The 23557-nt window shown below is 46.0% G+C and overlaps 1 protein-coding gene across 3 annotated transcripts in view; it reads left to right on the forward strand.

The window, feature by feature from the left end:
* Positions 1–17: 17 nt before the first annotated feature.
* LOC131883074 (unc-112-related protein-like) overlaps positions 18–23557 on the forward strand; it is a 27331-nt gene continuing 3791 nt past the window's right edge. For 2 of the 3 annotated variants that reach the window (XM_059230412.1, XM_059230414.1), the window contains exons 1-2: positions 18–1715; positions 23128–23361. In XM_059230412.1, the coding sequence (XP_059086395.1) occupies positions 1565–1715; positions 23128–23361 (385 nt within the window). In that variant the 5' untranslated portion in view covers positions 18–1564. Of the gene's footprint in view, positions 1716–22156; positions 22296–23127; positions 23362–23557 lie in introns of those variants that run through there. The other variant, XM_059230413.1, reaches the window with a different exon arrangement.

Below are 23557 nucleotides of genomic sequence, written 5' to 3' on the forward strand. Positions count from 1 at the left end.
CACCAGAACGTATAACCCACTGTACGAGTACGCTGCTTGACTAGGTCGAATGTGTAGTAAAGGAAAACCTACACACTCACTCCAGCACACATCCACACGGAATTTTGGCATGAATTTGACTAGTGGAGCTTGATGATGGGTGAGGAGAGGATCGAACTCGTGGTCGTCGTGGATTCGGTTGTGGCAGCCCAGTTGTTGGTGTTGGAGTGAGAGGTGACATCATCGACCGAGAAAGAAGAAAAAAAAGTAAGCAGTCCCCGCGAGAACAACAATTCCAGCGCAGAACACACATGGTTGATATTTCTGGCCGTAGCCCACCAACCATTTGATTCATCACATTCATGAGTACATACAACAATCGATCGGATCTCGCCGTGAAAGACACAAGAACTTGGCCCAAGCGGACGGAAAGCCACTCCAGTTTGGGACAGTCGTTCAAGATCATTTCCGAAAGCAGTGAAAAATTGGCAAATTTCCATGAGTTCGGCTTTCCTTGGGATTATTAAGCCGTACAAGAAGCTCATGTATTCATGATACTGGCCGAAGGTACATACGAGTACGTACATACTCACTACGAGTGAGTTAGCATATGAGTGACGGACGGACTCTCCCACTAACTAACTGAGTGAGTGAGTAAGCTTCTCCATTCAGCTTCAAGGTGATTGTATTTTCCCTCGTGCCGAAAAAAAACCCTGCTAGAGGATTACTTCGAGGCATCGGGGAAACGGAGGAACGCGGCGAAGAGGACGGGACGAGGGGAGCTCCCCAATCCCCATGCATGCCATGCCTATTACCTAGCCCCTTCTTCCTGCAGTCTCGTTCATGAAGGAGAGCTTTCTCTCTTCATCCCGAAATCCTTGACGTGCGTCCATCCACGAACGAAAGAACGAATAGAGGAACGAAAAGAGGAACGACGAACGAGTCGAGGCTGAAGTGGAGCACAGTGATGTTCAACGCGTCCAACGCCACTTCGAGTGAGAATAGTGGTGATACAAGTCAAGTAGCAGCCAAAAGAAGGTCTGATATTTTCCTTCAATTCCCAAGAAAACTCAAGCGATCATCATCATCATCATTGAAATTTGCTTTCGCTCTCGCTAGATTCCCGGCGCGAGATTATTTCTGAACTGCGAGCTAAAAGCTGACATAGTAGTTAGACACCAACCCACCCACCGACCGATTCGATCCACCGACCGATCTAGCGACCCACGGACAGGGAAGAAGAAGACGAACAAGAAGAAGAAGAACAAGAAGAAGAAGAAGCTGAGGAGGCCTCCCTTACCTGACCACTCTGATCACTTAGCTCTGGAATCCGTCGTTCGGACTTGTTTCAAGGAAATGTGATAATTCCACCACGACGAGTTGCCGTTATCAACAAGCTCCTGGGCCTTCTCCATAATTGCTGTGATTGTGAAGGTGCCCATCCTTGGAAATTGGAATGCCTGCCAGTGAGCCCTAGTGCCTGAGTGTCTTCTTCGTATGTGAAGTTCTTCCCAAACAACCTTGTCACCCCATTCCCATTGAGGCAGACTTTCAAAAAAGCATCCTCCATAGAGTATCGGGCAAAATGACTGGCAGGTTGAGTGGTGGTGTGTCCGTAGGGGATGGCAGCTGGACGTTGACCATCTTCGTGACCGACCTCCAAGTCGAGAGGTCACTGCGAGTCAGGGGCGATCTTCACATTGGCGGGGTCATGATCAGACTCGTGGATGAACTAGGTAAGATCGCATGCATAATACCTAGATACGTTGCTTATGCACGTCAAAACTACACACAAACGCTCCAGATGCGAATGAGTATACGTACTAGTGTGTGAACGTAGTAGAAGGAAAACAGAGTGAAAGAAAGGAACGGTTCATTCAGTCACTCCCACGCTCCACGAACGAGGGGTTCTACTAGGGAATTGCACGACGAGGTCCATCCACGGATGGCCTCTGTCTGGTAGGACGAGCAATGAATGACGTCGATTGACACTTGGGGATGGGCCGCGGTTCGGGAAATTAGTTGAGCTTGGCAGGAACATCTTGCCTAGTGATGGATAAAAAGGACCCCAAATCTTCTTTTGACAGCATCGAGGTAGTCAGTGAGTGAGTCACTCATCATGCTTCTGTTGCAACTCCCTCCAAACATCAGATAAAGCCATCCGTGAAGAAGCCACTGAGGCCGCTAGTGGAGCGAATGGGGATGGAGCCTAGATTGTTGTGATAGAGCTAATACAAGTACGCATTTACGTTGATGAGTGCATGTATGGCGGGAGTAGAAGTTTTTTAGGGGAATTAATGGCCTGTCAATGCAAATTAAGTTTCACTACTCCCTGGAAATGGAATCTATGAAGGGGGAGTACCTGGTCTGGATCGGTTTACAACCTAATAGTCTGCACCAATGTAGTCGTTCTTGTATGATACCTATCTGGATCTCATCCATCCAGTTTCCACCTCTCTATCAGTCGTCACATGAAGGTACGTACTCGTACCGCTCTTACGTACTATGTGAGGACCCCGTAGTTGGTCGTTGTTTACTTTGAGGATGAATCACACCCGGTCAACGATAACCTAACAACATGGTTGGTGAGCGGAGAAGGCCCCTGATTGTCGTTGATGTGGTGGGTACAATTTTGTAACACATGGACCGCAAATGTACTTACCTTCAAGTCCTATTTATTGCCCTATTCATTACGTACGCACACAATTCGCTCGGCGAGTGAATTACATGGTACCAGAATACGAAAGGAGAGAACGAGCGAGAGACAAGTGGAATTGCCTGTTAGCATTTCATCACCTCGATTCCATCCAAAGAAATGTTTATTTCAAGCCTTCTTAGCATTAAGTATTCGTCTTGAGGAGATAGCACCACCATGTCCGGCTGAAATGGAACGACGACTCTCATGAAGAAGAAAAAACTCGCTAGCATGCTCCTTCGACTTCGAGTCTTCTCGAGTGTTGTTGTAAATTCGCTCTCCGTCTGCTCTGCGTTCTCCGTGTTCAAAATGCTAATACCCTTTTTTATATGCTTCCTTGATGTCTTCTGATCCTCTTGGCGCTTGGAATCGAAATGAGTAGTAAATTTATTTATATGACTACTTGCACTATCTCGTGTGCCGCCGACCGAACCGATGAAACAACCCGCAGTGTCTCGACCTCTTCCTTGGAACCAGTCAAATTGAATGCCAGTTTCCAACAGGCCGATCAATACGAATGGGAACTAATCTTTCTTTTGAAAAAAAAATTGAATAGATGAAAAATGGGAAATTGAGCTGACTCAAGAATGGCATTACTTTTATAACATGTAAGTAAGATGACCACGTTAGATCCTGGGAGATTCTACGGAAGAAGGGTTGGTTGGATGGCATATTTTTCGCCCTCAGCAGTTGTGTCGTGGCCTCTAACGGGAAAATCCCCCCAAAAGGCTCCTTCTAGTGGGTTGCTTGGTTGGTCGATTAGATGGTTGGGTGCCTGGTTGTTGGCAGACTCCAAGAACCATTTGGTTCGTACAAATATGGATATGCAATGCAGCTAGCTGAAGAGGGCATGAAGGCAGAGAATGAGGACGAGGAGGAGGAGGAGGAGGAGGAGGTGGAATACAACCTGTCTACTTGTTTTGTTCGAAGTTTTCCAAATATGGTCACCCTCTCCCAACCAACCAGATGAACGTTGTATGGCTCCAAATTGTCTTGACATAGAAGAGACCAACCAATTCGATGATGTCGACGAGATAGAACGCATATCCCCGAGATGGATTTTTTCGGAATCATTCTAGTTCCTCGCATTCCTCAAAGAGACTGAAACCCCATTCTAAGGTGGCTTTGACTGCAAAGTAGTCGATGATGGGTGGCTTTGCGACGCTATGCTACTACTTCTACTACTAATATTACTACTACGAACGTGCACCACTGTTCCGTGGGCTATGTCTTCTTATTCGAGCTTCTAAGGAGCAATTTAGTTCCCCTCGACCATGTAGCCATTTACCGACCGACAACTCGACCCTCGATTCGAATGGGCCAGCAGGCGGGTTAGGCCGAGGGGAGGGCCTGGATGAGAAATGGACATTTGATAATATCTCGCATATAAAACGATGAGGAATCTCCATTGCCAGATAAAGGTCGACAACGACGTCGACGACGACTTTAGCTCTGCTGATGATGATTGGAAGAAGAGGAATGCGATTCCTTCCTTCCCTCTATCTAACCATCCATCCATCCACCCATCGAGCCTCCATTGGTTTTCTCTTGGCCATGCAACATGGACACTACTACTCCATTGTACGAGTAAGTTGAGGAACATTCTGGTACAGTGCCATGGCTAATTGACACAATTTTGGCATTCATCTCGAAGTTCATCCCGGGGCAGTACCATACCGTATGTAGGTACGTACCTTTTGTACGTGAACATCATTCAGATGAATGAATACGAAAGAGTATGCAGTACATGTGGAGTTTTATCGCACGTCAAAAGCCAACGGGTCGAAGCCAAGTCCGTGAAAAGGTGACTGTGACTGTATTTTTTCAGCCAATAACAATGAATAAATCATTCCCGACCAAAAGCGTTAGGCATTGACGCTTCAAGGTTGTGATTATTTTGTGCTCCCAGTAATTAGATGAAATTCAAAGAGCCTCCTCCTTCTCCTTTTCCTCCTCCTCTCTTTTCTTCTCGTCTCTTCTTCTTCCTTCAGTCAGGTTATTTTTCCTCTCGTTCTTCGTCGTTGAGAAGAGCCTTTTGAGATATTTGTCACGACGAGACCTGTGCTCATTGCTAGGCAGCCAGTCAGGCAGCCAAGTTCGATCCATCCATGATGGCTGGCATCGTGCTTTTCGCTCGATCCTCCTCCTGTCCTCGGCTCATGCTCTAGGTACTGTAGGTGCGTAGTACTTCTCACATTTCTCGAGTGGAACAGCGCAATAACAACATCTCACATGGAGATGGCAAGAATTTTGAATGACTTAACGAACCTTTTAGCAACGTCTTTGGAAATCCTTCCAGAAGTCAGCAGGAGGAGAAAGAAAAGAGCAATGGTGTTCCTGACGTTGGTATTCAATATTCATCTCGTCAAGAACGGCCATAGATTCAAGAGTCGTTAGATCCGTCGACAAATTCTATCTAAATGAATCTAACATGAGTGCAACATAACTCAGCAGGGCACATCATGATGCATAGATATAATTCCTGAGATAATCAGTCGAAGTGACTATAACTTCGGATGGGGGTAGGCACTAAGCATCAAGCACCAGTAGAACACTAGAGCACTGGAGCACTAGGTGCCAGGCACCCGGGACCCAGGCATCCACATTGTCAGACACTACCTAGAACAAGCCACGAGAGGAATCGGGAGAGAGAGAGAGAGAGAGAGAGAGAAAGAGAGAGAGAGAGAGAAAGAGAGAAAGAGAGAAAGAAAGAAAGAGAGAGAGAGAGGGGCTGGTGGATGGAGGATGTTTCAAATTGTTCAAAGAGCAGGCTAACCCAAGCCAAAGAAATACCTCTGGAACCTGACTCCGAAATAATGATGACATGGCAACAATTAAATTTTAGTCAAAACCGCAATCTCATCAACTTGTGTCATCAGCAGGAACACGAGAAAGAAATCAGTTTGAATTGCACTGGAAATATCTCAATGTCAGGCACATTCATAAATGCGTTTGACGTTCGCTCAAACGTTTCATTTTTGAACAATCATGTCACGAGAAGAGTCACAATGGAAATCAGCTTTGTCATTGTTTGTCCCCAATTCCCAAAGGTGATGGGAAGTATCCAACCAATATTTTTTCTCTTTCTGTCTTCCTTTCTGTTTTGTCGGGGCTGATGAGGGACAATTTATGTGCCATGTCACACCAATTCACTTTAGTTAAGGTACGTGGGCTCAATCCGGACGCTTGATTAAACGACGGGATGTGGTGGGGTTCTTCGGGTTGCCAAGTTTGTAACTCCTGTGCAAATTTCAATCAGGACGCTCCTCAGAGCCCTGGCTTGCTTGACGCCCTCCTCACGAGGGTCCCTAAATCATATTGCATATCATATGCATCCGAAATAGCTCCATGGGGTGGAATCGGACCAATGGCCTCCCCTTCCATCGACCTGATTGGTGACTAATGAGACGGCCAATATCCATGCATACTCAAATAGGCATACGTGCATTCCGGATCTCATCAGTTTCTCGATTCTTCACTGGCTTGTACGGACGGACGGACGGCTATCTAGTTGGCTGGTGTCGCCTCGATAATGAGGGATCGGATGATCAGAATAATCTATATTGGCCAGGGGTTTGATTGATGGGGGTTGGAAATTGCTTGGCCGCGAGCGTTCATTTTCGCCCGAGAGTGAAACAGATAGCGGGAAGCAAGCGAGGGAATGCTCAAAACGAGTGCAAGGTTTGGCTTTGCTGATGATCTATGGAGTGGCAGGCAGAGACTTCGACATGAATTCTTCACCCAATCCCAAAGAGGGCCTCGAGAGGACCTCAAAAGGTGAAGGGAGAACCGAAATGAGACTCCATTATTCAAAGAGAATGCACGGAATGCTCGGGTGTCCACCCAAGAACTCATTATCTGTCCGAATGGATGCCAATACGGAATCATTAGAGCCGATACTCCGGGATGAATATATCTAAAAAAAATCGTCTCGACCGAGCTTTTTTCTTTCCCACCGGGGCTTTATGCTTCCAGGAGAGGGATGTGTCCTTGGGTTGTGCAATCCGGTTTCACATTGCTCCCATTTATCGGTGGTTGTCGAATCCAGGCCGGTTGTGGTGCATTTCAAGCGCAACGGGGTTTCTCGTGAGAATTATTTACGACTCTGTGACATCAGGCCAAAAATAAGGGCATCATTAATAACTATGACCTATGGAGAATTCCAACCTAGATCCTCCTTCTTGCCGAGGAATTGGCATTTATGCACTCTGAGAAGCGTGTAACGCACCCATGGAGATCATCCCGAAAAAAGAATGGCTTCTTCGGCTGCTGGATGCTTTGACAAACGTTCATGATTCGCATTCTTGTCGTCTCAAAGGTTCAACGAGGAACGAAAGTGGCCTGAAATATGGGCAGAAACGACTCGCGGCTTTGGAAACCAAAAGGAGGCTCGAACGAATGAGAGAAAACAATGTGGTTTAGTTTGGTTTCGGTTGGAGTCTCATTCGGCTGGCAGGGAAGTCCGTGGTCCAACTTTTGCAATTGTGTGTTAATGAAAGTCTTTTTTCACCTTTGGGGGTCCGACCCCCACTCAAAAAAAAGCATTCCTCGAAGAAGACCTACTGGCTCCTTTCTTTCTGGGGCAGTTACAAATCAGGCAGCAACCGAGATGAGCACCTTCAGGGATGATAGGGATGTTGGTGGTAGTGGTGGTGATGATGATGATGATGATGATGATGATGATGATGGTACCAGACACAAGTACATACAACAACAACTACAACTACTACCTTTGTGGTCTGTGAAGTGAGCAACCGTATTGCATCCAGATTTTAATCTGCTTCGCTTAGCGGGTGGTTTGAACAGACGTTGGACCTTGGTCCCCTTGCTTCAGTTTCGTATTCACTTCGATGTTTTCCTCGGCGTCCTTGCCTTCCTCTAATTTTCATGTGTCAATTGAGTTTTTTTTTGCTCTGAGTGAGGAACTTAAGGCAGGGGGTGGGTTGGTCGTCTCCTGCATCGATCGACTTCACAAATATGGCCTTCTCATTAAGACATACAAAAATCGGAGGATTTACGATGGTTCAAAATACATACACACTTATACCATAACAATGGGCGGGCAAAGGGCGCCGTAGGTCCCTCTTACCTGATTCCCACTTGGAAGTGGTAGGGCCTCATTTGGTCGTGTCTCAACATGTTCATGCATGTATAATGTTAGTAGTCTGCGAGACGAGGAATCCATCTTGATGGTGCCTTCTGTAGCTCTGAGCAAGCATCATCTATTCCATCCATCCCAGTAACCAACTAACCCACCACGAGTCTAGAGTAGTGCAAGGAGGAGGGAGGCCATCATTCAGACCCTCTTGGCAAGAGGCGGAAGCACCAGGAGGAGCAGGAGGAGGAGAAGGAGGATTCTTTTAAATCTTGATTAAACTCGCCACCAGACTTGGAACTTGTTACCAGATGAGAATGGAGAAGTGTCAAGCTGCCTGATCTGTCCTCAAGACAAGCAGCGGGTTTGGCGATTGCCATCTCGTGGCCATGTGAGACAGTGATATTGAAACTCGACCCACAGCGCACAAAGGAATCACAAGAGCATTTACTCCAAGAGAGATTGGATTGGAATGGATTTGAGTTAGATCCATTTCTTCAATCGGGCACGGTCAGGAATGCTGGATGGAGGGGTACATCAGTGTAACCAGACCCATCATTTATTCCTTTATACCGTTTATACCCATCTCACACTTCTTTACAAAAAATGAAGGAGATCCGGTTGAGAAGGGGGGGGGGCGGCGGAGCAGGCACGACCAAATCCAAATGAGAGAGAGAGAGAGAAAGATGCATCCTTTCGTGGAAACACGATGACTCGCAGCGATCTCGTGAATGGAGAAAATTCAAGCTCTTTTCTTGGCATGCTTCAATGGCTGCATGATTGTGGAGAATGTTTACATTCCTTGGCCTTCTGCGTGTATGTGCCTACTACTTCCTCGGGTTAGCACTATTTCAGAGAGGGACCCAAGAATTGAGTTCGTCTGCGTATCTTGTTAGCCGTATTACCCTGACAACAGCTGACGGAAGGTGTTGTTTACTTTTGACAGGAGGCTCATGTGCCTGAGGAATGGGGGGACTCGACTTTGCGTTGTTCGTTTTCGAATTCAATGCGGGTGTCGTTGAGTGTGTCAATTATTTCCTAGGGCGATTGTCAACAGATTACAGGTGTATGTATGTATGTATGTTGGAGGCTCGGGAGTCATGACTGGATGGATGGAACGAGTAGCAGTGTCAAGCATCCCACTGATTTGTGCACCGGTAGTATAGCGACCCACGGGGACACTTGTTTTCCTCTCCTTTGGCTTGAGGTCAGTTTGGACTATCTGGCTTCGGGCTATTCCATCATGATCTCAAGTGTATTCCGTGTGTCGTTTCAGGTAAGAGTCAAAATCGGCAAGCCATTCAGTCAACCAGTATCAGTCAGGCAGTCGTCTAACAGGCACTCCTTGGAATGTCTAGTTGAGGAGGTTCACCATTCGAAAAATTTGCACAAGTTAACCTTGTCCCTGGGGTATAGATAGATAGACAGACTCTTGTTCGATAAATCGTCCGTTTTGAGAGAAAGTGAGAGCTTAAGAATCAAGCCCAAGAGGGGAAAAATGCTCAAGACTATGACCGTTGCACTGCGTTTGAAGTGCAAAACCTACACATGTAGTAGGGCCTGCAAAGCAGGCTGAGAGCGATAGAAAACGAAAGCGAGAGAGACGGAGACGACCCCGAATCCCGTCATTGTTCTTGAAAATGGCCGCTTCAGGTTTTTCAGGGAATCGAGACTCATTCGAACGGTGAAGCAGATTATATCACACCAGCTTCTCTGAATATGTTCACTTCTTTTGCTTTATCGGCCTGACATTCCGTGGCCACGACGACTGTGGAGACAAGAATCGAGAGGGAGGTTCGAAATTCAAACATCCCATGATTCACATTTTCATAAGTTTGTATGGGTTCCGAGTAAAGTCGTAACGTACGATTCTGAACCCATGGTGGTTAGTTATTCAGGCCGACGTTTTTGATTGAACATTCTCCTCCATCAAAAGCGATCGTGGTATGAATGGAGGTTGGAATATATGTGGGGATGGCCATCATTGGCGAGGACACAAAAGGCAAGGTGGGAAGGAACGGGCAGGAGACGACGAAGAAAAAGAAGGGATCGACTTCAATCCCATAACAGATGGAGAAACATGCTTAAAGAGGATTTCGAGGGTTAATACAAATTTGTTCGACACCACTTAAGTGTGGTTTCGTGAACTTGGATTGGTCTCAGGTGGGAGAAAAGGAAAGAGGTGGATGGTGATTGTGCCGTGCCGAAGCAAAGGTTAAATGTGTCGGTTTGACCTCTGAAGACCCTCTTCATAAAGATAGTGGTCGTCGGTTTGAGCTCCTCGTCGAGTAGAGTAACCAGCAAGCAAGCAAGCAAGCAGCCGCCAAGCAGCCGCCAAGCAGCCATCAAACCAAGGAAGCACGCCAAGGAGACAGTCAAATGGGGCCATAATCATACTCAGATCCCATCAGATCATCGTGAGCTTGAACCTGGGATTCGCGACCGACTCGAGAGTCGAGCAAACAGGCAGCAGACCTTTGTGCTCCGATCCCTCATTGGGATGACAACGAAGAAGGGTACTACTACTACATGATGATGCATGCACATCATTGCACAGTTGCACCCGCACGCACACGCGTAAACTGGGCGAAAAATAGAGTTTCCCATGACTTTGCTCCGTACCTCCTGAACAGCACACGCATTTCGCCGCTATATGTAGCATGCATTACCTCTTTTTAGAACTTAATCTGGCCATGACATCTCAAGCACCTCTGAGCACTTTTCTTGATGATGGAACGAGCAGCCCTGGTGGAAGTGCTGGCTGCTCAACTCCAAGAGACCAAGAGGTGTGTTGGTTTGTGGCTGAATCCTTGAATATCTCGATCAATAGGCCATCTTAGCTCCATCTGAGTTCCATTGCCCCGTCTTGAGCAGGGGCTTTGATTGATAATGCCAGGAATTTTCTCTCCATTTTCCAAATAGATTCCCCAAATGGATTCTAGCCAAAGGCATCGTTCCATCTCTTCCTTGGTGGAGGGAGAAGTTGGCAGAACTAGAACCAACTACCCCGATACCGCTCGGGTTCGTCTTGTCGCGTCAATTGCTAAGCATTCTAGCTAGTGGTTCTAGTGATGATGGTGGTGGTGATGCTTCATTTCGGGGAGTCGAGGAGGGAAATTGATTTTTCAATCCCCCATTAGGACTGACTTGCCCAATTCACCCTCACTCACTCGCTCGCTCACTCACTCACACTCGTTCAATAATACCCGATCTTAAGGCAGGCGTAATTAGGCTTGGCCTAATTGATTTTCCTGACAATAGTCTTTAGCACGAAATCTGCAGAAGCTAAAAGGCCGTTTTTTCATTAGTTCTGCCAAGTGGTGGTGGCAATAGTGGTTTAGCCGCTGGATAGAACCATTTGGAGAGCACTTATCTCTTTTAATGATTTCATTGTGGCGAATTCGACTTTTTTTTTCTTTGAGCCACAAGTCCTGCAAACGAACTCAATTGCACTCACTCACTCACTGACACGCACACACATACATACATATGTACGTCTATGTATATAGTAATGCCCCGGGATGAACATTCATTGTGAAGAGCAACGAGCGGTAATGATCAATGAGAGGATACCAAACGAAAACATGCCTTAAATGAGCGTCATTAGCCATTGATAAAAGCCCCCCGAGCAAGCCAGGCACTAATTCTTTCACTTGGCCAGACTTTGTTCATTTGTAACGTTGTCCAGAATTCCATCGGCATTCACGGGCTTTTTGTGCTAGATTGGCTTATGGTCAAAAAGCTAACTTGGTAGTATTTTTGTTCTGATCGTGCGTACCTCTATCGCTCCTTCTCTCGATCTCCGTATGATGAAGTGGCTCCAATAAATCTAGATCTGGCGAAAGACATCATCGAACAGCGAACCGCTGATGCCAGCAAATCTCTTTTGCAAGTAGCCGATGGTTGATGAGGCGAAAAGAGCCTTTTTGTCCTCGTTTTTTCATTCCCTCCTCGAGATGATCATAATGTTGGGCTAGATTCTTCGCTTGAGCACCTTCAAGAAGAAAAGCCTTCACAGCCACTTGCCATTGCCACTACTCCTGTTATTATTTCTGGGAAAAGAGATTACTAGTGGACCACCCATTCAACCAACTAACCAATCCAGCGGTGATCCCAACCCGGCCTTCTAAGTACCTCCAGTCCTGCTACTACCACAAGCACTACATACTGTATTACGGGCACATGAATCATAAGATAATCACTTGGAATTCGCCCTCCTAGGCATGATCAACACACACTCACTCGAGCGGGCTTTTTTGCATGTGTTTTGCCCTTGTTATGTCCCTTCATTGGGCAAAACACCCATTAGAATGTGTTAAATCCCACCATCACACGCACCATCAACCAAAAGGACGACACAGATGTCATTATCCGATGTGTCTTAGACGCTTGAAAAGTCTCATTTCTCTTCCTTCATGCCCGGACATTTGAGCATTCCTTGCATATTCTGTTAACAATGGCCTGAAAACTCTCTCAATTTGGGTCACTCGCAGCATCCATGGTGTGTGTGTGTGTGTGCGTGTGCGTGTGTATGTGCATGCGTGCCTATACTGTATTTAAGTACAATCCATGTGGAAGGGGGATGCGAGTTTGCACACTTTTCTCTCAGATCGAGTTGGCATTCAACCTCAGAACTTGTTTACATTTCTGAACTCGAATATGCATACCGTACATGTACTACGAGTCCAAGGGTGGGTTGCCTTCCAGCGTGGAATAACACTGAAATCGAGAACACCTGTTTAGAAAACCAATATCGAGAACGAACTCGACCCCATCGGGACTATTTTACCTTGTTCGAAAGAAATACTAGTGAACGAAAGTCGTTGTGGCTGGACTTTGGGCCAACTACGACTGCAGATGGTGTGGAAGGGTAAAGAAAACCGCCCGCTGTTGTTGGTAGCAGTGGTGGTGGTGGTGGTGGTTCAATTCCACCTCCAAAAACTCAATTGACAGAGTAAACAAAGCCATCTTCCCGAAGGATTTGGAGACACCCAAGACGTGTTTGGAAGTGTTCTTAGCTCAACGAGACGGCTAAACCACTCGAAACAACAACATAATGTGCAGTAGTTGTTGTGGTATTTCACTTCGGAGAGGATGCTTGCGATTGACAATCCATTCCAGAAGAGGCTTGAGTTTAGGTTTCCAAGCGAAACTAGTAGCTGAACTGGACATAGTCAAGCACGCGGACAAGTGGTGTTGAGGTGGCAGGTTATCTTATTAGGTTGGCATTCTAAGAGTACGATGGGTTGAACTACTACCATTTCTATTGCAGTTTGTAGTATGTAGAGGTAGAAGCGTTGGTGATGGTGGTGGTGGTGATATGATTGTACGAGTTGTAGTGGAGGGACAACCACTCCAACTGAGGAGCTGGGGTTACAGTCGAAAATTTCAGCATAACTGCTTCACACCTTGAGGTTTGAAATTATCCCAACAGCCGGAAGGCGCTTTGCAAAGTAGAAAATAGCCAGGGTTTAATGATGTAGTGAGATGGCAAATCTGACCGAAGCATTCCATTTCGAGCCAAAATCGTCAAACCCACCGGTTCCTTGTCGATTCTGAGGTGCCTAGCTCATGACTGCAGAAAAAAATGAATTTCAGCGAGAGAAATGGCGTGCTCTTCGCTCCGGCAATAAATTGGCTTTTCCGCCATCAAATTGGGGAAGGTTCAATGTGGTTGCGTTTTTGAGGCGGCAGATCCGTGGAAAATGGGCTGGATGATCATGTTGGTGATAATGATGCTGTTCAACCTTCATCTTCTCCACCGTTTGTGGTGTTCAACCTCTCTTCTCGCATCCATCCCAGCAACCAAGCAACCTACCAACGAATCGTTGCCCAAATCATCTCCCGTATCGTCCATCCAGCCTAACTTCAAAGGGCTCCATTGGTTTGAAGCGTAAGAGTCTAGAAGTCTCATTCTTCCTCTCGTTCTTTTTTCCCTTCCACCTCCTCAATGATGTACCAAAGAACTTGTCTGGGCTGGATTGCTGTCCAGTTGCTCTTCAATGGTATACCTAAGAAGTCGACTGAGGTACAAGTACGTATACTGTATATATGTAGTGAATGCGCCTCCAGAGGCTCTCCTCCTGGTCTGAAGAAAGGGTTCAATAACTTCGCCTCCGCCTCTTGTTCCCTCGTCTCCCTCCATCTTGGTTCGCGTTGGTTGCGATTTTCCTCTAATGAATCCAAATCCCTGGGTTCGATGTAGAATGACTTCATGCGCAGGGTGCATTGAGCATGTTTTGAATGCTCCAACTAAAAGACGGTGGTCAGAGACGTGAAGTCGTAACTTTCTCCGATGCTATTGACATAACAAGAGCGAGCAGCTTTAGGTCGCTTGTTTGGCACACCCTGTAGAAACAAAGAATGGAAGAAAAAAAGAGGCAGAAACGCAATCCCACCAAGAGATCCCGGCGATGGGTTTTCTTGTCTTTCGTTAAACCAGTTCTCAATTTGTACCACTCTTTTGCATGCCTCCGGAGAAGTTTGGCACCATGCGAGCTGGACGTGGTCCTTTGTGGCTCCATCCGCATTATCTTTTTCGTCAGAGCAAAGTGGATGGCGAAACTTTCCACATAGCATCATGGCACTTCGAATGATGGCTTCCGTGCTAATGGGTCATTCTTCAAAACCTGGGCCTGGTTTGTTCGTCGATGATGGATTTGACCCACCACCAACTCTATTGGATGGTTACCCTATTTAGCAAGAGGTAAAAAACGGGTTCGCAAGAATGAACGGAACGAGGAAGCAAAACATAGAAAGAATGAACGCCAAACCCACCTGACAGGCAAGTTCAAGTTGTGCGAGATAATGGGTCGCTATGCATGTGTAGCAATGAGATCGACAAGAAAACTGGTTACCCGAATGGGAGGAGAAATTTGACTGTTTTCTCCCAATTCTGTTGAAGGATCATCATCACATCACTATCACCATCCTCGCCATCATCATCTCTGTCCGTTCTTGTTGAGTTTTTCCAGCTGTGCCGGGTGCGGTAATTGCTTCTCCAGTCGCCAATTTTCTTCTGCCAAGAGTCGAAACGCAATGGAGAAAAATCCCCTTCTTAGTCACCCTCATTCACCCTATTGGGCTTGGAATATCATAAATGTCACACTGCCCTGAGAAAATTGACTACTTTATGGTGTGCAACTTTGAGACTTTTATTCATCCTTTCAAGCTCATGCGTCGAAAAAAGCGGAGAGAAAAAGAGACTTCGCTCACCTCCCGATTTGAGGCTTGTTGCTCTTGACATGTCTGACCCTTTCACAAACGTTCATAAATTCCAAGAACCTTATGAATGAGGTGTCTCTTTTACCTATAATACGCTCACCCACTCACTTGCTAAGGGTAGTTGTTGGCTTGAAACTCAACTCAATTCTTGGTGGGTCATGAGCCCAAGTCATGAACTATCTGGAGGAACTTGGCGAGCTCCAATGCTCGCTTCTTTCAACCCATTCAAGTGACACGTACTGCCATTATTTCATCCTCACACTCCAAAAGGCTTTAAAATTGACTTCATCTTCTCCCCATTGGAAGGATGAAGAGTAAGTAAGTAAGTGAGTGAGTGAGTGAGTGACGGCCAAGAAATAGTCAGACCTGAGAAGGAACCGCTTTATTCCACGTACGTACACGCAGTCTCATTAGAATACAGTTGAACAAGAATTTGAAGTTACCGCCAAAACCCGGGTAGACCTCAGCTCGAGTGTGGCCATTTCAGGTCACCCTAAGCGAACGATTAGGCTTCTCAAGAGCAAATGTGTAGTTCTCAAAGAGGCGCAGAAGCATCACATCTTAAAGTGTCGCGAAAGATCGAAAGATGGAGCCAATGAGAGTCTGTCGCTCAATTTTAAGACACTTACTTGCTATCAGCCTGTGTTACGTCTACGGCCGACACAATCGAAAGCTGTGGGTCAAAAAAGCGAAATAAAAGTGTCAAAGTCGAAGATATTACTGGGAGTTGAAGAAACTCGCTCGTAACTTTCTGAGGAATCTGGCATACAGGTGGGACATGTGTGATGGGCGAATTATCCGGCATTTAAAAGCCATCTGTGTGTGTGTGGATGTATCTTCATCGGCTTCGGCTTCGCAACAAAGGACGCGATGGGCGTCGACTCCACCCATTTAATGTAGTTATGTAAAAGAAACTAACTGAGAGGGGGATGGCTTCAAAGAAGCTATCGTAGAATCCTAGCTCTGACGGCGATGATGATGATGATGACTAGGCATGCAAAATGGGCTCAAGAAAATGAGGAAACGTGAAGCTGGGAGAAAAAAATCCAGACCTCCATGAGAAAATTACCTCATTATGTGGCCACTTTGGCCAAACAGGCACTAATTCTTATTTGGGAGCAACTAGAATAAATTATGCCTAAATCCGTGAAAACCCTCTTTTTTGAAGACAGTGCAATTTCTTCAATTTGAACAAAGGCATTTGAAATCTCCCTCCATCTGGTGCTTGTCCAGTCAAATGTGTGTATGCATGTACCCTATGTACGTATGTGTTCATTGGCAAAGGAGGATGAGGCCAGCAATAATCGTGGGATGTTGGATGGCGTGGGTTCGAGAATTTGAGAATTAAACTCGGCGTCTGATCTCAAACTCAATATCTCGTGCTTAACGGAACATGTCGGCATTAAATTCTCAATTCTCACTGTTCTACCTTTCACAACATGCAAAGTGCAAACAGCCTCGTCTCAGATAGACAGTTCAACTCTTAATCCTAAGATCCGACAGGATATTCCCTCAAATTGAAGTGGACTTGGAAACGCACCAAAATCAATTTGACCAAAAGAGGTTTTATCGTCGGGGGTTATCAGGCAGGTTAGTGCCGAGCTTGTCTGTGTCGTAAAAATCCACCACCGAGTTCCAACGACGCCCAAGTTTGAACTATGGCCGATTACATACGAGAAACTGGCCAGACAATGTCAAGAAACGAACTTTAGGACATCGACAGTAGCGCTCGAGTGTAGTGTGCGAGTTTATATACTGTGTACGTATATGTTACAAGTCCCCGTATCAGTGGTAGCAGGGTTAGTGAGGGCTATGTGCAAGGCGTCCAGCCATGATCATGATTCTCGGAGCTCTAAAATTACCTCATTAAGCTAGTTCCAGTGCTTTTCATTATCAAAAGCGAAGGACAACCCTTCTTCTTCTTCTTCTTCTTCTTTTGTCCCTCCTGCCTTCATCCGCTCTTGACTAAAGTTCCTTCTCGAAGGATCACGTGTCGACAAACATTTTCCACTGTTTCTCAGTTAGTCATTCCGCTCTGTCTGTCCCTTCTCTCCCCTTCATCACTACTGTGAAGCGACTCAGAGAGAGAGAGAGAGAGAGTAAAAAACAATGCCGACGATAACTTCCGTGATAAGTTCTGGCTTACTTAATGTACTACACGGTGCATGTTTTAATCTCGAGGGAAAATTCCGGTCTAATGAGTTTGGCCAGGAACGTATCCGATGTTATGGGACCCGGGTTTGTGTTCTTTTGAATCAAAGTCATTGCGTTTTGATTGACGACACCTTTTTGCTGCTTGTCAAGCAAAAACATATCAATTGGAAAATAATCATTTGATTGAACCCTTTGAAGGTGGTGGCATGGTCGTTGGTTGGAGGCGGATGGAAGGATTGCCCTCCATTATGCCCGAGATCAAACGGCATCAGGTAATGGAGGAAATTCTTTCATCTGTAGTAAAACGTCTCGCGTTTCACTTTCGTGACATTATCATTGGCTCAGGTGAACACACACCAACGAGCCAAGATATGGGCACGAAGAAGGCTCCCATTAAATCAGGCGAAAGAGAGGCAAAAATCATACGAAACGCCCCTCTTTGATAGCACTTTGATCCATATCTTCGTCAAATTGCAGCTGTTGTTTTCCCGGAGTTCATTGGGTTGCGAGTCATTCCAATGGCGAGAATTCCAGTACGGCTCCCACCAAATCGACGAAAAGTATCAGAGTCATAAAAGCTTTAGCTGGAATGAAATTGCAAGCTCCCAAACAACACACACTTCGTCCCCTACTTCTTCGTCTCTCTTGCGTTGCGAGTATCCTAATGAAACAACGCCCTTCCGAAAATTGCATGGCGTTATCCCATCAGTGCTTTATTCAGAACTCTTGTTCTCGAAACCCTCCTCGAAGGCCACCAAGTCTGTAAAACATACGTTGGCTCAATCAGCGCCTCCTCCACCTCTTGTTCCTCCACACCCCAAATTCATCTCCGATCAAATATTTGTGTCTCTTGATCGAGGAGTCGTTGGGTGCAATTGATATTTCGCATGTTTACCGTCATTTACCAGCCACGGCTTTGTCTTTTACCGCTTTCGTTCCTCCGTTCCTCCGTTCCTCTGTTCGTCGTTCGTTTGTGGTGTGCGTGTGCCTGAGAAGCATGCCGGAGGGATCGGCAGGCTCCAGGGTGGCTGGAACAACGAACCCCTATGCCACCTACTCTTGCTTTCTTCCTCGAGTCTACATTGTTTGAGGACATAAAACCATGGCTAATAGGTTCCATAATCTGTCCCAAATCTGCGCCATGTCGTTCTCCTCTTTCGTTTGTTCTTGTCACACACGATGTGAGTGTGTTGGGCACTCGGCAAAGCACAAGTTCAGACCCATGGCGGCCACGACAGAAAGCAAAGACTGGGAGAAGACCCCCAATGGCACAAGCTCCTATTCTTGGTCTCTCTTGGCTCCCTTGGGGTCTCATCAGCGCTGACATCTTTGGCCTATTTTTCTTTTCATATTTCTCTCGCAATTGTATTGAAGTGTTCGAAATTTGAAGTGGTGACGACAGTTGGAGGAAAAAGTCAGGGGAGTTGATGGAGTCGAACAGAACTGGACGAAGAGCCAAGGCCGATATTTCTTTTCGATTTTGGTGGCCTTTTCGATTTCGAAGCGGGGCTTGAGACGTGAGATCTGACTTGGCACATTTTTTTGTTTTTTTTTTTGGGTGGGGGGGGGCAGATATGAGAAAGCATAATGAACAATGGACCCCCATTGTAAAAGATAAATAATGGAGCGGCCGAGTCAGCATCTCCAACAGAAAATCTTATCCGTCGAGCAAATTTCCAACGAAGAAGGTAGACGACATCTTGGAACTCAAAACTCACTCTTTCTTTCACTTGTTTGGGTTGTCTTCTTGTGGCTGAAAAAAATGGTGACGGTTTCTGGAAGGACCATTCCGCAGTCAAGCTCCAAAATCTGAAAATAATTCCAGACCATGTGTGTTTTCGGAGTCAAATCTGGGGCAGGCCATGGCGATCATCCTATTATGTCTCGTTGTGTGAATGCGTGTTTCTCGTTGCCTTTGAGTACAATCGTTACAATTATTCTGCCATGTGGCGGGTGTATTAAAATTCCTTTCTGAGTACCAAGCATTGTTATGAACGGGCCCAGCTCCGTTGTGAAGTTTGAGATTGGGCGAAATATTTGCTCGGAGTTTGTACCTGGTACAGGGTGGCCCTTTGTTCTAGCTTCGGCCACTGCCAGATAGCATAATTTACATCTTGTCCACATATTGATTGCATTTGGTGTTTGCAAAAAAGTAAGAAAACAGCCCATTTAGGCCAAGGTCCCTACGAATTTTGATCCATTGGCTAGACCTTGGTATGACTGGACATAACCCGAACGGATGTGAAAGCCCAAATGATTCATAGTTCCTTTTGGGGAGAGTGGGATGGCTCGGTTTAGACCACTCACCATTTTAGCAAAAATCAAATGCACTTCAGTTGTCAACTTTGACGAGTATTATCCATCCATTAGTGTGCAATCGATGTCTAACTACAGGTATTCCTGGCTCATACCAAACCTCCAAATGGAGCGGATGCCGATCATCTGTTTGGTCTCCTTTCCATTACGGATTGAAAGTCGTGATTTAATCAGCCCACCCTGTGCTTTGTCGCCAGGTCTTTGTATACCGAAGAAGAAGAGGAGAAGGAGGAGGAGGAGGAGGAGTTCGAGGTACTTGCTGGCATGTGCTATCCAAGACTTGGTGAATGTGTGAGTGGGTGGAATGAGGGGGTTGGGAGAGGAGCACATCTACGAACAACGTTTATACATTATCTAGGACGGGGGAACAACACATGGAAGGAATTTCTGCCTTGACTTATTGTTTGTCCGTCTTAACTGATCACAAGGAATTTGGAGAATAACTAACAGCCACTTTGATCATCGCTCGACGATTCGAGCGGCGATACGGGTCTCAAGTTTGACGGATTTTGATGGAGAAATGAGCTGCTCTCAGAGCGAGACTGAGGACTACCCGGACTTTACATGCAGTGTGCAGTATACAGCATACTCATGCAGGTGACAAAAGCCAAATTGTCTTGGCTTGAAGAGAGATTGACAGGTACGAAGGAAAAGTGCCATAAAATCTGTGCGTTCAATTTTCTGGAGCAATTGCCCCATTGCCCCACAAGCAGATAAAGGCGAGCAGCTTAATAAACTCAGGGAATTGGGGGCTTAACAATCTAAGAAGAGAAAAAGAGAGCAACGCGAGATAGGGAACGAATCTCGTCGGTCTGATTGAAAGTTCCAAGAGATTGTAAAATCGAACCATCCTTCCTTCCATCCACTGACAGGAATCAAAGACAGACAGACGTCCCCCGTCATTCCTGATTAATTCACATTCGTTGGTGCATTTTCCCTCCGTACTTGGCTGGGCTCATTGCATATCTGGGAGGAGCAGGAGCAGGAGCTTGGATGGAGCTTTAGAATGTGCCTTGGGAACGAAGACCTACTATGTATATACTCCAGATCTTTTCTTTCCCTCAGAGTGTCTTGGCCGGTGAGTTGGCTTGAGCAGATGCGCATTGCATCCCTGACATCTCTGATTGAATCTTGAAATGCTTTTGAGGCGAATTTCCTCCGGGAGGAAATTGGAGAAATTAACAATGACAGATCTTTCTCTCTCTCTCTCTGTTTCTCTCTCGCTCACTCACTCACTACTAGGGAATGGCCCCCATCACCCGGTAGCGAGGTACGTCGTACGTGATCCAGATCATCAAGTCAAATTCAATTTGAGCGCTTGTCATGAGCACGGTTGAAAATAAAAATAAAGAGGAAACCAAGTGTGGCACATTCATCGAGAGATCTGGACTAACCCCCGACCTACGTATGGCAGCTAGCATGGCATTTCTGTCTAAACGCTGTTTGGATAAAGCCAAGAAAGCCGGGGCAAATAAATCATCAGGCTTTCATAAGAAATTGCATGTTTCTGTCATATCAATAACGGGTTTCTCCCTCCGTTGGCAGCTCAAATATACGCTATGTGTAAAGTGGGCTGGCTGGCTCCCCGGGAAATGTGAACGAGACTGCTCTGACAACTTTTTCTCGGGATCGCTCGGAAGGGTTACTGCTTTGTTGGGTTATTAGTAGGAATTCAGGTTTCGTCGTCTTTGATTGGAGTCCCCAAGTGAAACCAAATGGCGAAGGGATCAAGGTTTTTGCCTTGAGATTAAAAGCAGCCCTTGATGGATGTTGCAAAACGTTTGTCGTACCCACAACTCGACCGTGAACCAAGGAAGTCCATCCATCCATCCATCCATCCATCCATCCATCCATCCATCCATCCATCCATCCATCCATCCATCCATCCGTTCGTTCGTTCGTTCGTTCGTCCGACTATCCTTCAGTATCAGGATTAAAGTTTCGGCCAAAAAAATCCTTTTAGGAAATGCCGCCCAGTTCATGCAATCAATCCTAGTTGTGGAGGAAGATGAAAAAGGCTTTTTTATCGTCGTTGATTAGCTCCCATCTTGTAATGTCAGGGCCCTTTCGGTACGTCACACTGGCAAAAATTGTTGTCCTCGGTTGTCCATTAATCCTTCTTAAGCTGGTCTCATGCTAAGTAAAGTTGACGGATTGTTCTTTTCGAATAGGGGTCTTTCAAAGAATTGCCGGCCACCATGTTTTGGGCAGTGCCATGAGGCGATGTGTATATTGCCGCACTATTAAAGGCTCCTTTCGGACGGGAGATAAAATCCTATCCGATGAGATTACATTTGGGCATGATAATCTCGAACGTTTAATGGCTCTACAACAGTACGGTAGTTCTGTAATGGTGGTATACAATATACGACCACGAACAAACTCTGCCAGGGCTGACTGTATCGTTTACTGTTTGTAGTAATGCGCATTGGTGTCGTCCACAATCTCTTCCTTCGAGACTGTGTGTGCAATGTGCTGCTTCCAAGTCAATTCAAAAGGAGAAGGCACCGGCTTTGATATGTGTCTCCCATTTATTTCGTACGTTTGATTAGAAATGTCTATTATTGCACTTCAGCCCTTGATTACACCGAGATAGTGACTACATACTCGTAGTAGTAGTAGTAGTAGTAGTAGTAGTAGTAGTGCTTTAGGAGTGATGGTGGTGGTGGTGGTGGTGGTGGTGATGGTAGTAGGCCTTGGACTGCCTTGCCCTTTTCTGCCTTCAATTCCAGTCAGGATTTGAGCGAGGAAAATAGGGAGCCTGAGATTGTACATTCTTTACCTGATAGGGCCCCTAAGATCGATTACTCTTGATTACCTCGGAATACCAAGGTGATTATGAGAATAAAACGAATCTCGAAATGGTTCTTGATCCTATTACGAAGATGGCAGATTTGACCCAAGCGCCATTTTCTAAAGTACCTCAAAATTCTGTACCACGGGTACATCTAAGTAGTGGCCCAAACTCATTTAAAAGTGCCACCAGCAATATCTACGTACCCTCTGTATGTAGTAAGCCCTCCCTCCCCCAACAACCTCAACCATGGAGCAATCATCTGAGGGATTGTTGAGCCAAGTCAATTTACTGACAAAATATTTGAGTTTTCCCTTCTAATTAGCTGTGGTCCAAGGTTGGCCGCTTGTTGGATGACTTGCCTCACTTTTTTCGCCCTTCTGACAAACCAAACCAGATCCTTCTCACACCCAAAAAGGAGCCACCGCCTCACCCCGACAACTCTCTCTACACATAGTAAACTATATACCTACATGTATATTGTATATGGTCAAGTTGACTTGAACTGAAGTGACCTCTGAGAATATTGCAGTAATAAGAAGAATTAAAAAATCTGTCCATTGTCCATGACCGTGTAATCATTAGCGTGTTCGTCAAAATTAATTACGCTTCAAAAGTGCCCTGTGAAAAAAAAGGTTAACCCCAATGTGGCCCTGCATTTTACACACACATCGTGTATATGCATGAGCTCCGAGACACACCACCTCGTAGGTACGAGGTGGTGGTTAGTTGTAATACCCACGGCAGACCTGAAAGCTCAGGCAGGAAAGAACTTGTCTCGGATTTACGACTTGTCTGTCTGAGATCTGGATCTCGGGCTCCAGTTGTTAATGACGCCTTTTTCATCCTCCTTCCACTTTCCGGTTCCAGACATTGCCATGGACTGGTCGGATCACGCCATCTGGTGGCCAGAGAAGAACTTATGGCTGGACAAGACCCGATGGACCCTGGACCAATACAACATTACCGCCGATGCCATCATTCAATTTACTCCTATGCACAAGACATTACACGTCCAATTACCCGATCTCCGGGTCATCGCCTGCAATGTGGACTTCTCGGTCCGAACCTTCAATGCGTCCATCAACCTTTGCAAAGATTTGGGTAAGATTCAATTCATCCACTCAGCTACCCTACCTAAGTACTATTTCTCTATTTCTTCGCTCTTCTTTTGAACGATCCATCATTCCCAAAGAACGGTTTGTCAGTAGCTTCCACCTGCATGATTTCAGGTATCCGACATCCCGAAGAATTATCTCTATGCAAACCATTGCAACCAGATGATTTGAAGCAGAACTAT

This window comes from Tigriopus californicus, chromosome 7 (assembly GCF_007210705.1).
Source record: "Tigriopus californicus strain San Diego chromosome 7, Tcal_SD_v2.1, whole genome shotgun sequence".
NCBI lineage: Eukaryota > Metazoa > Arthropoda > Copepoda > Harpacticoida > Harpacticidae > Tigriopus > Tigriopus californicus.